The 15539-nt window shown below is 55.9% G+C and overlaps 1 protein-coding gene across 2 annotated transcripts; it reads right to left on the reverse strand.

The window, feature by feature from the left end:
- Positions 1-2668: 2668 nt before the first annotated feature.
- KLHDC8A (kelch domain containing 8A) lies at positions 2669-13108 on the reverse strand. Of its 2 annotated transcripts, none has more exons than XM_056511650.1 (7): positions 12836-13108; positions 7837-7903; positions 6712-7103; positions 5842-6006; positions 5142-5357; positions 4372-4473; positions 2669-4178 (listed from the first exon to the last, which is right to left on the reverse strand). In XM_056511650.1, the coding sequence occupies exons 3-7, from the start codon at positions 7085-7087 to the stop codon at positions 3985-3987; spliced, it is 1053 nt and encodes a 350-aa protein (XP_056367625.1). In that variant the 5' UTR covers positions 7088-7103; positions 7837-7903; positions 12836-13108; the 3' UTR covers positions 2669-3984. The 2 variants fall into 2 exon arrangements, with proteins under 2 accessions (XP_056367625.1, XP_056367624.1); XM_056511649.1 differs by having other exon boundaries at positions 6712-7100; positions 12836-13102.
- Positions 13109-15539: the final 2431 nt, after the last annotated feature.

A 15539-nucleotide genomic window follows, 5' to 3' on the forward strand; every position in this document is an offset into this window, starting at 1 on the left:
TTGTGGATTGGGAAAGGAATAAACATCACGAGAGAGTTTTTTTTTGCAGCAGGGAGACCTCCCACAGGGAAAGGAAGAGCTCCCGGAGTCATTAAAATGCCAGAGACAACAAAAAGTTTAATGCTCGCCCCTCGTTCGTGGCCCTGCAGCCCCGGCATTCCTCACCTGCTGCCGGGGATGCTCAGGCAGATGTGAAACACATTTTCCCTCTGGAGAATCCCGGAGGAAGCCGCGATTGCTCTGATCCTCCCCATCCATCAGCAGGAGAAGGGAAACTCATCAGCGCCAATGGCAGCCTTTGGAAAAGTCATTTATGGCCTTTCACAGATGATGAGAGCAGCAGAGGCCACCTCACACCCCAGGAGTGCAGCTGGGGGTTCCAGCTGTTTGTCCATCCATCCATCCATCCATCCATCCATGGATCCATCCCCCATCCATCCATCCATCCTCCATCCATCCATCCATCCATCCATCCATCCATCCATCTTTTTCTATTAAACCACTCCTTCACATCTCCCTTTACCATAAATCCACCCCTCAGTGTCCCTGACACCCTCCCGGGCACGTGGGGCTGCAGAAACTCTCAGGCATTTAGAGAAAAAATAAGCAAATTTCCCCTTTGATAAAAAAAAAAAAATATATATATATATATTTTGGGAGCAGGAAGTGTCTGTGTCTCAGGATGGTGACTCCACATCCGCCCCAGTGCCGGCAGATGTCACAGGAACGGGAGCAGCCGGGGGTGGCTCTGCTGCTGGTGGCCCCACAGGGTTGGGGACATCCCAGGCTGAGGGTGGCAGTGACAGAGGCGCTTCCCAAAGCTCCATTCCCAGCTCTCCAGAGCGGAATTCCTGGCTGGAGCTGGAACAGCGCTCACACAACCCCACGCTGGGCTCCTTTTGGGAATTGGCACCCACAAAGGGCAGAGCTGACCCCAAAAAATATTGTCCCCAAGAGCCAGGGCCAGCCCAGCTGCATGTCCTGGGCCCATGGCAAGGCTCAGGAATCATTTCTGCTCCACCACCGGATCCCTTGGAGGTTGTTCCTTGAGGAAGTTTCCTGTTTGTGCAGACAATGTCTGCTCGGGGACGATAAACGAGGAATTTTGGCAGCAGGGCCAGCTCAGCCTCTGTGCTGGAGCAGCCACCGGGGCTGAAAAGCCTCTCAGCAAACTCCGAGCGTGGGGAGTTCAGGCGAGGACACGGCCGGGGCTGCTCGGGGATCTTTTGTGGCTGCAAAACTCCAAGGCTGGGTTGGGATAAAGGGAGGGGAGTGGGCACGGAGGGTGAGGCGCCCCCGGGGCTGCCTGGGGCACAGGCCCAATGCTTCCTGCAGCCCCCAGGGGCAGGAGAGGCTGGTTTGGGACAAACCCAACTTTTATCCAGGGGAAGAAGCTCTGTGGATCTCCCATCCCAAGGGATTTACTCGGGGAGCTGCAGCCGGACCCGGCCTCAGAGACATCCCCGGTCTGGCGCTGGGCAGCAGCCTCAGGGACCCTTTGGACCCAAATCCAGCTCTGCCCCAGCTCCTGGGAGGTGTTTGGGGATGTCTTTCCACGGGAATGAAATACTGGAGGACACGCGCAGCATCCAAGTTATTCGTTGGCCCTTGCACCACCTGAAATGGGATTTTAGAGCCCCCCCGGGGCAGCGCAGGACAGCGCGGGGGCTGCGGGAGGCGCGGCCGCAGCCGCAGCTCAGCCCGGGGATGCCATCTGCTGTTCACAGCTCGGGAAGAGACCTCAGCACGGCCCAGCCCGCAACGCCCACCCCAACACAGCTGAACCTGGGCGCGCCCAGCACGGCTCAACCCAAAAAACCCCACCCGAAACAGCTGAAAGAACGCAAAAACGCCCTGCAGGAGCGCCTGAGCCCCGCTCAGGTCACATCTCTGTCACCTGGAGCGTGCTGGGACATAACCCGGGAGGTTGTGTCCTGCAGGATCCCATTTCCAGCAGGAGCATCCCAGGGAAGGGCAGCGCTGAGAAGGGTCAGGGGAGGGAGGTGATGGATTCTGCACGGCTCCATCGAGGGAAAATCCTCCCCGAGCCAGGGGCTGGCGCCCGGCAGCTCCGGGGATGTCCCAGGGGATCCTGTGGGGTGATGGGAGCTTGGGGTTCATCCAAACAGAGACCTGGAGCTGCTTTTCCCTCCAGAGCTGCTCCTCTTTCCCTTCATTTCCCCTCCTGCTTCCCTCCCGCACTTCCCGTCATTCCAGCGCTCGGCATCGGGGAATCCCACCTGGAATGTCGGGGGGAAGGAGCCGGATCCCGACCCCGCTCCCGCCATCCCCGCCGTGTCCCCGGAGCTCCGCACGGTGTCCCCGGAGCTCCGCGGTGACGGGAGCGGCCCCGGACGGAGCGAGGACACGGCGGGGACAGCGGGACCCCCCTCCCCGCAGCCCAGGGAGCGATAAAAGAGGGATGTGAAGCCTTGGGAGTGAACCAGCGATGGGGTCACACCCCCGGGAGTGTCCCAGGCCGGGCTGGACTTGTCTTGGAGCAGCCCGGGGTGGGGAAGGTGTACCTTTGTGGGGATCCTTCGGGATCTTTCTGGTCTCTTCCAACCCAAATCATTCCGTGATTCCATGATCCCAGCCTGCCCTGACCCTTCTCACCCACATTTGCACACCACCACCCCTCAGGCACAGCCCGGGCTCCTCCGACGGCTTCCCCAAAGACAGCTTTTAATGGGGCAAACGCTCCAAGCTGGAATTGCACCCCCACAGTTCGCACAGCCCTCCCAAAAACTGCCTGAGGCAGACGGAGCCCAAGAGGAGGCAGCGGCCCCGGGGTCACTTCTGCATCCACAGAGCCCTGGAGTGATGGACCAGGCACGGCCCCAGATTGTTCCTGCTTTCCAGTGAAGATCTCGAATCACCAAAGCAGCTAAAAAACTTGGGAAAACCGCGGGTTTTCTCCACCTAACACCCAGCACAGGCAGCAGCTGTGCCAGCCTGTGCCAGCAGGGAGGAGCCCGAGCAGTCCTTCGGGAATCCATCCCCCAGGAGCAGCTCCTGGCTCCAGCCCCTGCTGGAATCCCAAGGAAGGGCCGTGGGATTGCAGGAAAAGCTTTGCTGTGAGGGCAGAGAAGGATCCCCGGGCCTGGCTGCAGGGTTGGAGTTTCCTTTGGGAGAAAATCCTCAGGGAGATTCCAGGATGGAGCAGGACACTCCCACTGTCCCCTCTGGAGAGTCCCAGTGCCTCCCAAGCTGTCACCTGTGGCTGGGATGGCTGCAGGGACACAATTCCTACACTGGGATCTTCGGAGTCCTTCCCACAGCAGGAGATTTGGGGAGCAGTTCCTGTGTCTGGGTGTCCCCATGGAGATCTGGGGAGCAGTTCCTGTGCCTAGGTATCCCCATGGAGATTTGGGGAGCAGTTCCTGTGTCTGGGTGTCCCCATGGAGATTTGGGGAGCAGTTCCTGCAGCTGGGGGTCCCCATGGAGATTTGGGGAGCAGTTCCTGTGTCTGGGTGTCCCCATGGAGATTTCGGGAGCAGTTCCTGTGTCTGGGTGTCCCCATGGAGCTGTGACAGTGACGGGAGGGGACCCCGGCCAGTGTGGGGGTTCCTCATGGGGGTGAGTGCCAGGCAGGGAGGCACCAGAATCCCTGGATGTGGTTCTGGAGGCTCCTACAGCAGCAGGACGGTCCTGGGAGCTGCCAGCACTGTCCCCAGTGCCACTGCTGGCGACAGCCAGGGACAGGGACCTGCTCCAGGCGGGATTCTCATCCAGGAAGGTTCCAGTCAGGAATCAGAGGGGCACAGGGACCTGCTCCAGGATGGTTCCAGTCAGGAATCAGAGGGGCACAGGGACCTGCTCCAGGCGGGATTCTCCTCCAGGAACGTTCCAGTCAGGAATCAGAGAGGCACAGGGACAGGTTCCAGGCGGGATTCTCCTCCAAAACAGTTCCTATCAGGAATCAGAGAGGCACAGGGGCCTGTTCCAGGTGGGATTCTCCTCCAGGAAGGTTCAAGGTTCCAGTCAGCAATCAGAGAGGCACAGAGCCTCCACGGCCGTGCTGAGCCCCTGGCTGACGCCGCCCACGGCCAGCAGACAATCCCTCAGGGCGATGCTGGAGCAGGCGCAGCGCGGGGTGGGCATGGGGGGGAGGCTCTCCCACTTGTTCTTGTCGGGGTGGAAAGCCTCTGCCGACTCCAGCACAGTCGGCTGATTCCCTGCAAGCACAAAAGGAGGCGCTGATGATCTGGGAAGCACCGCCAGCATCTCTCGGCTGCTCTGTACCCCACCCCTCCTGGGGTTTGTTTTCCCTGCTCCCTCCCACCAGCCAGGACCGGGATTTGCCCCTTTTCTGGGATGACAATTCCCTTCTACACCTTTGTGAAGGGTTCCCACAGCCCAGAGCCTCACCCAGGCCCCCAGCCACCACAACTCTGCCTCGCAGGTAGCCGGCCACGAAGTCTGCTCGCCTTTTCTTCAGGTAGCAGGAGCGCTCCATCTTCATCCAGCCACCTGCAAGGACAGGACACCCGGGTTTGTGGGATCACCCGGCCCAGAAAAGCACCCACCCCTCTGAGCCCCTGGCTCGTGGTTTGGCTGCTGCACCTTGGGCTGATAAAACCCCATGGAATGGGTTGGGTTTGTCCCCAGCACACAGTGGGGTCCAGCTGCTTTGGGATTGAGGTTTTCCCATTGCACTTGGTAATCCTGACTGGAAATCATCCTCTAAGCTGAGCTCAAGGCAGCAGCAGATGGGAGCTCTGGGCTCTGCAAGGACAGCAGAGCCCCAAAGCCCAAACCCAGCCCTGTGTCCCCAAACCCAGCCCTGTGTGTCCCCAAACCTCAAACCCTTCCCTGTGTCCCTAAACCCATCCCTATGCCCCCAAACCCCATCTGTGTCCCCAAACCCAACCCAAACTCCAAACCCCAAACCCTTCTCTGTGTCCCCAAACCCTTCTCTGTGTCCCCAAACCCTGCCCCGTGTCCCCAAACCCAGCCCAAACCCCAAACCCTTCTTTGTGTCCCCAAACTCAGCCCAAACTCCAAACCCTAAACCTTGTGTCCCCAAACCCTAAACCTTGTGTCCCCAAACCCTTCCCTGTGTCCCCAACCCCTGCCCTGTGTCCCCAACCCCTTCCCATCCCCCCAAGCCCCTGTGGAAGGGCCAGACCAGCTCCCACCTTGCTCCAGGTCGAACATATCCACCGTCCTCATGAACTTGGGCTGCCGGTAGAGCCGGCCCTGGCGCAGCCCTCCGAGGCTGAAGAGCTTCCCCTCGGTGGGCACGAAGCTGGAGAAGGCTCTTTTGTTGGGAATGTTGGGGAATTTGGTCCAGGAGCGCGTGTCCGTGTCGAACACCTCGAAGGCGTTGACGGCGTACTTGGATTGCCTTCCCCCTGGGAAGGAGCAGGAATCCAGCTCAGGGATGGGGCAGCCTCGGATCTACAACCTCCCCCCAGTGAAATGCGATTTTTCCCCTCTCTGTGCTCCTTTTCTTTGCCTCATGACAGGAAAAAGCTGAATTTTCCAAGCTCTCCCCGCTCCCTGTGGTGCTGGCACAGGGAGAGGTTTAAAATGCACGAGTTTAACACAGACAAACTCAGATTAAACCGGTTTAATGCAGACAAGCTCAGATTAAACAAGAGAAGAGAAGAGAAGAGAAGAGAAGAGAAGAGAAGAGAAGAGAAGAGAAGAGAAGAGAAGAGAAGAGAAGAGAAGAGAAGAGAAGAGAAGAGAAGAGAAGAGAAGAGAAGAGAAGAGAAGAGAAGAGAAGAGAAAGGAGGAGGAAAAGGAGGCAGAAGGAGAAGAAAGGAGAAAGAAGAGAGGAGGAGAGAGAAGGAAAGAGGAGGAGGAGGAGGAGGAGGCAGGGCTGGTCCTTACCCAGCACGTAGATCTTGGAGCCCCTCAGGATGGAGGTGGCGGCATAGCGGGGGGTGGGCATGGCAGCCAGGGACACCCAGATGTCCTTGAGCACGTCGTAGTGCTGCAGGAAGTTGTGGGGCCGCAGGTCCGAGCCCATCCCGCCCGCTGCGTACACCCTGTAATCTGTACAGGGCAAAAAAAAACCCAAAATCCCACAAAATTATTATTGGAAATCAGCAGAAATCCATTCCACCGCCCCAGAAAAAAAAAAAAAAAAAAAAAAATCCCATAAAGCTGCAATGGGAAAGCACCAGAAATTCTCCTCCCCTGCAAAAATCTTGCTAAAAATTCCACTCTAGGAGCAGAATTCGCTGTAAACCTGCAGGAAAGTTGGATCTGAGCCCCTGGAGCTCAGGTTTTGGAGCTCAGAGTCCAAAACAGCCAGAGAGCAGCAGAGCCACCACCCCCGCGGCTCCAGGGCTGGTGACAAACCCAGGGGTGGCTCTGCCTGTGCTTCCAGCCCCCTGCGGAGCATCTCAGCGGGGTGGGAGGTGACAAACGCTCGAGGCCCAACTTCTGGAAGCGCAGAAGATGTTTTGGAGAGGAACAAACCGACCCTGGCGCATCGCCCGGATGAGATTCTGTGCACAGAATCAGAGTTGGGGAAAAACCTCAACTCCTCAGCTGGGGAGTCCTCGGCTCCCCAAGCCCAGCCTGGGAGCCAAGAGGGATCCCGGGGGGAGAGGGCTGGAAATGTCTTTGCTCCATCTCCTCTGCCTGAACATCATTAAGCTTAGTTAGGGAGAGAGGGAGAAGGGAGAGCGCATCAAACCCAACCAGATCCCCCCAAACCTCCGCCCCCCCGATGTCCTGGAGGTCCCTCCTTGCCTTTGGCCGTCACCGAGATGCCCATGGCCGCCTCTCGCAGCGAGCTGCGCTTCCTCCAGCGCCCCTCGTCCGTGTTGTACATCTCCACCACCTTCAGCGGCTGCTGCCCGCCGCCCACGCCGCCGATCACCATGATCCGCTTGCCCAGCACGGTGACGGCCACGCCCGCCCTGGCCGTGGGCATGGGGGGCAGCGCCGCCCACTGATCGGCCTCGGGGCTGTAAACCTCGAAGGAATCCACGGGCACGCCGTTGTCATCGCAGCCGCCCACGGCGAAGACCTGCCCGGCCGCCTCCACCAGCGTGGAGTAAACCCTGCGGCTGGGCAGCGGCGCCAGCGATTTCCACTGGAACTCTTTGGTGCTGGGCAGCTCCATGGTGAACGGGGTTCTGCTGGGGAATTGGATTTTGGGGGTTGTTGAGGGTGGGAAAGTCCGCCAGGATCAGCAAAGCTGTGTCTGATCCTGCGCTGAGCGCTCAGTGCCACGTCCAGCAATTCCTTGGGTGCCTCTGAACCTCCCTGGGCAGCCCCTGCCAACCCTTTCCATGAGGAAATTCCTGCTAAAATCCACCCTGAGCCTCCCCTGGCCCAGCCTGAGCCGTTCCCTCTCCTCCTGTCCCTGTTCCTGGGATGAGATCCCAAATCCCCCCCGGCTGCCCCCTCCTCAGGGAGCTGTGCAGAGCCAGAAATTCCCCCTGAGCCCCTTTTCTCCAGGCTCAGCCCCTTCCCCAGCTCCCTCAGGATTCTCCAAACCCTTCCCCAGATCCCTCAGGACTCTCCAGACCCTTCTCCATCTCCATTCCCTTCCCTGGGCTCGCTCCAGCCCCAGAATGTCCCTCCTGAACTGGACGCAGGGGTTGAGGCTCCTCCCCAGTGTGAGGGACACTCCCTGCTCCTGCTGCAGGAGAGGTGATGGAAAGGTAAAAATCCCAGAATCTCTGAGGTTGGATTCTTCCTTCCCCAGCTCTATTCCCTTCCCTGGACTCGCTCCACCCCTAAAATGTCCTTCCTGAACTGAGGGGAAATCCCCGAGCTCAAACCTCACCCAGAGCAGGAGCAGAGGTGCCCTCCCAGTGCCACCTGTCCCCTGTGTGACCGCCACCCCCGGAGCAGCACCGCCGGTACCTGTCAGCGCCTCTCCATCAACCCTGCGGCTCCAGAGCTGCCTCAGCAGCTCACAAAGACACCGGGCCTAAAAATAAAACGAAACAAAAAGAGGTGGGAAAATAAAAAATAAGAAAAAAAAAAAAAAAAGGAAAAAACAGAAAGCAAAACAACCCCCCAGAAAACCAGGCGAGAAGGTTGGAGTCAGTTTGTTCTGCTGCTTCCCGAGCTCCCCGCCCCCAGGTGACATTCAGACATTCAAACCCGGCGTCTGCTCTGTTTTCCTGCCGCCTGGGGAAGTTTTCCTCCTCAGACCCGCTGGATTCCTCCTCCTGATGTCCCTCACACCCTGACCCTGAGGAATGTGAGCCCCCAGCTCCCCAGCCCCAGCCCAGAGCCGAGCGGGATCCCGGAGGGAGAGGCTGGAAACGCGCTGTCCTTGCTCCATCTCCTCTCTCCGAACGTCATTAATCAGCTAAATTAGGGAGAGAGGGCCAAGGGAGAGGGACAGAAGCGACCCCCGCGGTTTCTCCCCGAGCATCCCCACCTTGCTGCGGCCCAAGGCAGAATTCCCGCTGTCCTTGCGGCCGCTCCCGCCGCTGCCGCCTGCTCTGACTCTCGGGACACGGCTCTGAAGGGCAGAGCCAGCCCCGGCCAAAAAAATCCCAAAAAAGGCTCGTTCCCGGCTCAGCTGGGCTGGGACAGCAGCATCGCCTCTTCCCCCCTGCACGGGCTCCTGGGGCTTTGTCCTGGGGATGCTGAGTCCCCCCGAGCCAGGAGGAGCTTCCCAGGGGCTGGAGCAGGGGATCATCCCCGAATCCATGTCCCTGATCCCTGAATCCATATCCCTGATCCCTGAATCCATATCCCTGAATCCCAAATCCCTGTCCCTGCCCCCCAAATCCCTGTCCCTGCCCCCTGACCCACACCAGCCCCTGTGGGTGAGGGCTGGGACGTGCAGCCCCCCGGGTCTGTCGCATCCAATGTCCCCAAGCACAAATCCACCACCCAGCTGTGACACCCCTTGGGTTTTCCAGGAAGAGTTTCTTCCTTTTGCTCCCAAAAACCAGAGCAGACAGTGAACGAGGGGGATCAGAATTCCCTGCCCCGGGAATTCCGCCCATCCCGGAGCTGCCGCGTCTGAGCAGCCGCAGGCGTCGCTTAGCAACAGCCACCTGCGGCCGCTGTCACCTCCCGGCTCTGTCACCTCCCGGGCCCTGGGATCAGCCGGGCCATTCCCGGGATCACGGCCTGGAGCAGCCAGTGGGATCCCCTGGAGGGGGCAGAGACCAAAATGGGAATTTCCTGGTGTTTCTCCTCCAAATTCCTGGCGGTTGTGGCCCTCGGAGACAGAGGTGGCCCTGGGGACACAGCAGGGACAGCAGAGCATTCCTGATGAACAGAGTTCCTGACAAACACGGAATTCCTGCTGAACATGGAATTCCTGCTAAACAGAATTCCTGCTGAATATGGAATTCCTGCTGAACACAAAGTTCCTGCCATCCCAGGACCCTGCAAACCCCAGGGCCATCCCAAAGAGAGATTTCCATGACCCTGTTCGTTCCTGAGCTCCTCTGGAAATGGGAATTGAAGGAGGGTGACAGGACACATCCCTGGAAGTGTCCAAGGCCAAGCTGGGATAGTGGGAGGTTTCCAGAGTGAGGATTTCAAGGTCCTTCCAACCTAAATTATCCCGGGATTTTTTGATTCTATAAAGAAGATTAAATGCATTGCTGCAAAATGTCTCACAGCTGGACTGGGATCCAGGAAAATCCCAACCAGTCTGAGCAGGGATGTTTATTTTTATTTATCTTCCCAAATAAATTTCCAGGAGCACACTAAACTTCATTTATTGCACGACGAGTGGGGTTAATAAATAAACTGAGAAATCCTGCTTGGATTTCCTACAGGAGCAGGACCTGGTGGGGGCCCACCCACAATTCCCGGTGCAATTCCCAGGAATTCCCGGCGCCGCAGCACAAAGGAACACAAAGCCACGATAAAAAGCAGCAGCAACACATCAAGCGTCGCTTCCCACCCTGCCAGAATCCAGGGAAAAAGGATCGAGCCCAGATCCCGCTGCTGCTCTGCCCTGCCTGAGCAGCATCCCGGGATTTGTGTCCTGGCAGCTCCGGGGTTCTGCCCCCATGAATGATTTATTTCCTTTCCAGGTGAATTTTCACGGACAAATCCAGCCTGGGATGGATAATTAGCAAAGCAGAGTCAGCTTCTGTTTCCAGCGCTTGATGGATTTGCGTCCAGACATTCCTGACCTCTATTCCTTCAAATCCAAAGTGCTGGGATGAGACACAACCAGCGCCACTCCAGCGCCTGCCAGCAGCAGGACCTGGCTGTGGCCAGGGGATTTCTCCGTCCAAAGATGAGGAATAATTGCTTTAAATGGCCTAAAAATTCCTTTTCAACAACGCCAGCACGCAGAGAGTGCTTGGAGAGGATTTCTCCGGGCAGGTTCTCCATGGGAACAACGGAGCAAAGAACCTGGAATTGGGCTGGAATGCAGAGAGTTGGGAATTGGGCTGGAATGCAAAGAACTGGGAATTGGGCTGGAATGCAGAGAGCTGGGAATTGGGCTGGAATGCAGAGAGCTGGGAATTGGGCTGGAATGTAAAGAGCTGGGAATTGGGCTGGAATGCAGAGAGCTGGGAATTGGGCTGGAATGTAGAGAGCTGGGAATTGGGATGGAATGCAGAGAGCTGGGAATTCTGCTGGAATGGAAAGAACCGGGAATTGGGCTCGAATGCAAAGAACTGGGAATTGGGATGGAATGCAAAGAACCGGGAATTCTGCTGGAATGCAAAGAACCGGGAATTGGGATGGAATGCAAAGAACCGGGAATTGGGCTGGAATGCAAAGAACCGGGAATTCGGCTGGAATGCAAAGAACCGGGAATTGGGATGGAATGCAAAGCTCTGCCCGAGTTCAGCTGCCTTGGCACACAAAGAATCTGCTCCTCTTCCCTCCCGTGCTATTTAAAGGAAATCAAGGTCAGGCTCACATGCTGAATTATTCCTGAATTCCACACCTTCGCCTCCGGCTCTCCAAAATCACCTGGATTTCACCGGGAAGCGGCCCCAGCGCCGTGCTGGGAGCTGGCAGAGCGTCCCACGGCCGCGTTCGGCTCCCGGGCTCGGGGAATCAGCGCTTCCTCACTAATTGAACATTTCAAATCCAAAGGAAGGGAAATTACTTTTCCATTAGCGGAGATGGGGCCGGGGCCGCTCCCTGCAGGATAAAATTCCTTGATTTAAGAAACCCTCCAGGGTTTTTCCAAGTGGATTTGGAGCATGGATGAGCAGGGGGACTCTCGGAGAGGGGGACAGGGGACAGCGAGACCTCTTCCTGGATATTCCCTCCAAGGAAAACCCACCCCTCATTTTGGGGAGCTCCTGGACTCGCGGCATTTATGGACCTGCAATAATTCGGGATTTATCAGAGCCAGGCGGGAGGGATTCCAAGGGATCCATGGGATGAACAGGGGGAGATGTCAGAGCTTGGCAGCTCCTTTCCTTCCTTCCCACCTCTCTTCTCTCCAGGATTTGGAAGTCTTGCTGCTCCACGGTCGAAATTCCAAGGGCCAGCACATGAGCGGGCTGGAACCCAAATCTCCTCCTGTTTGGGAATGGGACAGGCCCAGGATGATCCTCAGAGCTCCCAAAATCCCATCTGCCAACACCCCCTTGCCGGCAGGAACAGGGCAAACACCTCCAGTGGGACAGAGAAATCCATGGGGGAAGCTTCGGGAAAAATGTTCTCCGTGTCCCAAGGGAAAAGGAGCTGGGAACAGCCGGGTTCTGGTGCCTTTGCTGCTCCGCGGCAGCTGGGAATGAAAGGAACCGGCTTGGAATTGTCAGCCGGGAATTCCTGACCTTCCCCGCCTCAGCTCCCTCGCCATAGTAACAACCACCCGGAAAATAACAACAACAACAACAAAACCCCGCCGGTTCCCTGCTTCTGTCAGGAAAACAAAAACAAAACGGCAAAAAGAGGGAAAACCATTGGAATGAGAAGAGATTTCATTGTGCCGGGCAGAGGAAAAGCAGCAGCGCTCGCAGCTCGTTTTGTACCCCCGATCCCGAGCATCCTCCGGGATGCAGGCGGGGCTGGGGCCGCCCTGGCCTCCCCCAGCCTCACCCCTTCCCCCATCCCAGTCCCTCGGGATCCTTTCCAGCCTCCTCCTGCCCGCTGCGATTTCCTGCAGCTGCTGATGCGAGGGAGAGGGGCTGTGGAAGGAAATATTCACCAGCAGGAGGGTGGCACAGCTCCGGGGCACAGACAAAAGCCGCTTCGTTTTTTTAGAAAGAGGGGAAAGAACCCAAATCAACCTTTTTTTAAAATCCTGAGTGGGCTGAAAAATCAGCAGAGCAAGGTGAGGTTTGCTGAGTTTAGCTCAGCGAATTTAATATAATATAATTTAATTTAATTTAATTTAATTTAAGAGCAAGGACCCTGCAAGAGCAGAGGGTCTCCTTTCCCACCCAGCTCCCACCAGGATCCCGAATCCTTCCCCTCGTCCCCTGGAGCACCCTCTGCTCCAGCAGCTCCTCTCCCGCACGAGACGAGCACAGAAATGCTTTTCCAAGCCTGCAGCCTCTCAGGTTGCGTTTCCAGAGCTCCTTTTCCTTTTTATTTGGGCTGCAGAGGGAACGGGAAGAGCTCGGGCCAGATCGCAGCTGGGGGAGGTCACAGCGAGCCCATCCCTGCCGGGCCTGGGCTGGGAAAATGGGATTGGGGATGCTGGCAGGAGAAAAGCTGAAAATACGGGATTGGGGGGGCGAAAAAGTACCGGGGAAAATCCCATTGTTTTTCACAAAAGGTAAAGGAAAAAAATCATCTGTCTCCACCCAATTTTTGGAAGGGAAGCACAAACTCCAAGCCTCGTTTGTGGCTGTTCCTGAAAAGCCTGGGAGGACACGGGGTCCCAAAGCATCCCCCCCCAAACAACAATAAGGAATTTCGTCCTTCCCTCCTCCCTTTCCCAGGATTTCTCGGGAATACTCACAGCTCCGGAGCCGCCTCGCCAGGTGGAGCATGGCTGGAAATGCTCCGGATTTTCCCAAATTCTCCGAGCATCCCTTTCCTCCCACTCCCCGCCGGGCTGCGAGCGGCGCTGGGAGCAGCCGGGGCTGGGGATTGCTGCGTGGGAAGAGGAGGGAAAATAAAAAATCCGCGTAAATCCAGCTTTAGGCGCTGCTGGAAGATGTAGGGCACTCAGGGCGGGGAGGGTTTCCCCAGCTGGGCTCCTCCTCGGGGCCGTGCGTGCGAATTCCCGGCGTTCCCCATCCCATCCCTGAGCCTTTTATGGCTCCCCACGCTTGCACAGGATGTTCTGGAAGCGCAGCGCTCCCCCCGCTCCCGCCCTACAGCGGCACCGGCCAAATTCCCGGAGAAGGGAAGAAAAATTAGGGAAAGCCGGAGCTGAGAGGGGGCAGAGACTGTCCGGGAAGGGACGGGGGGATCTGGGGGAATCCCAGGCATCAGCGAGGGCAGAGCCCATCCCATGGATGTCACCCCAAAACAGGGAAAACGGGCACGGCAAGGGCGGCTGGGGCAGCAGAACCCCAAAATTCTGCTCCTGCATCCCACAGGGAGCCCAAAGGAGCGGGATGTTGGAGCCTTTGGAGAAAATTCCCAAAATTCTGCTCCTGCATCCCACAAGGAGCTCAGAGGAGCGGGATGATGGATCCTTGGGAGCCAGTTCCCAAATTCAGCTCCTGCATCCCACAGGGAGCCCAAAGGAGTGGGATTTTGGAGCCTTTGGAGAAAATTCCCAAAATTCTGCTGCATCCCAAAAAGGAGCTCAGAGAAGCAGCAGGATGTTGGATCCCTTGGAACTGAATCCCAAAATTCTGTTGCATCCCACAAAGGAGCTGGGAGCAGTGGGATGTTGGATCCTTTGGAGATGATTCCCAAAATTCTGCTCTCACATCCCACAGGGAGCTGGGAGCAGCGGGATTTGGGATCCCTTGGTACTGATTCCCAAAATTCTGTTGCATCCCACAAGGAGCTGGGAGCAGCGAGATGTTGGATCCCTTGGAGCTGATTCCCAAAATTCTGCTCTCACATCCCACAGGGAGCTGGGAGCATGGGATGTTGGATCCTTTGGAAATCATTCCCAAAATTCTGCTGCATCCCACAAAGGAGCTCAGAGGAGCAGGGGGATGTTGGATCCTTTGGAGAGGATTCCCAAAATTCTGCTGCATCCCACAAAGGAGCTGGGAGCAGCGGGATTTTGAACCACTTGGAGCTGATTCCCAAAATTCTGCTGCAACCCACAGGGAGCTCAGAGGAGCTGGATGTTGGATCCCTTGGAACCGATTCCCAAAATTCTGCTGCATCCCACAAAGGAGCTGGGAGCAGTGGGATGTTGGATCCTTTGGAAATGATTCCCAAAATTCTGTTGCATCCCACAAGGAGCTGGGGCCAGTGGGATGTTGGATCCCTTGGAGCCAATTCCCAAAATTCTGCTCCTGTATCACACAAGGAACTCAGAGGAACAGGATGTTGGAACTTTTGGAGCCAATTCCCAAAATTCCGCTCTTCCCAGGATTTTTCTTTCCTGACCTCGTTCTCTCCAAAGGTGTTAAAAGAATCTTTTCCTCCTCAAAATGTTGTGGAATAGGATTAGAATAAAACAGGGAGCAGGGATGGGATAATCCTCACCCTCACAGCTCTAAAAACTCATTAAACCAAATATTTCTTCATCTTAAGAAGTATTTAATTAAGATTAAAACAACAAAAATATTCCAACAAAACCGTTTCCCTGGCCATTAAAATTAATGGATTGATGGATTCTCACCTTCCACGATGAACACTTGAAAAAACAAGAAAAAATGGGATAAATCAGGGGGAAATGAAGAATTTCAACAAGACAGGAACAGCTCAACCACAAATCCCAGGTGTTCCGAGATTCCTCACTGAGAGATCCAGCAGGAAAATTTGTCTGGGAATGATGGATTCCCACTTTTTTTGGTGCCTCAAAAAAGCAGATTTTTTTTTTTACCCGAGCCTGCTTGGGAATGATAAAGAAGTGTTACTGTTAAAGGGGAAAAAAATAAATTAATAATAGTCTTGAAAATCTATAAAATCCCTGCAATCCCACATCTGTTTCCATGGGAACAGCAGGAGAGGTGCAGGAATTCCTGTGGATGACACCGGGGAGGTTTTAATTCCCTTTTTCTCACCTCAGGCTGAGCCAGCTCCATCCCAAAAACAATTCCTGGGATGGGCAATGGGGCAAGAGCTGCAGGAGGAAGGAAAATGGGGAGGAAAAGGGAAAAATCAGCTCTGGAAATGCAAAATTTAAAATTTTTTCCCCTTTTTTTAATAATGAGGATGTTTGGGCTAAAGAAGGAAAATGGAAATTTTTTTGTGGATAAACAGGGAAAACAGGATTTTTTTTTTTTTTTGTGGATGAAGAGGGAAAACAGAGAATTTGTGCCAGCAGGGAGAGAAATGCAGAGGATGGCAGATCTCTAATTTTTGCCAGAGATTTTTCAAGCTGACAGTTAATTAAGGAGTTAATTAAAGAATTTTTCAGTGCAGGGAGTCCCTTAATTGGTGCAGACAGCAGCCCAGAACTCCGGGATTTCTCCATCAGATTTTCAGCCTCGGGGAGAAATCCACCAGCTGTGCCTGCCCGTGTGACAAACACAGGGTGACAGCGTTCCAGGCAGGCAGGAACTGAGAAAAAACAGGGGGAAAAT

This window comes from Oenanthe melanoleuca, chromosome 26, assembly GCF_029582105.1.
Source record: "Oenanthe melanoleuca isolate GR-GAL-2019-014 chromosome 26, OMel1.0, whole genome shotgun sequence".
Classification (NCBI taxonomy): domain Eukaryota; kingdom Metazoa; phylum Chordata; class Aves; order Passeriformes; family Muscicapidae; genus Oenanthe; species Oenanthe melanoleuca.

Excerpts from the sequence above, each read along its gene's own strand:
- KLHDC8A (XM_056511650.1), bottom strand. The coding sequence starts at position 7,087 with ATGGAGCTGCCCAGCACCAAAGAGTTCCAGTGGAAATCGCTGGCGCCG. Across the intron at positions 5,358-5,841 it reads CTCCAAGATCTACGTGCTGG|GGGGAAGGCAATCCAAGTAC; the intron begins GTAAGGACCAGC and ends GCTCCTTCCCAG. Across the intron at positions 4,179-4,371 it reads TGTGGTGGCTGGGGGCCTGG|GGAATCAGCCGACTGTGCTG; the intron begins GTGAGGCTCTGG and ends TTGTGCTTGCAG.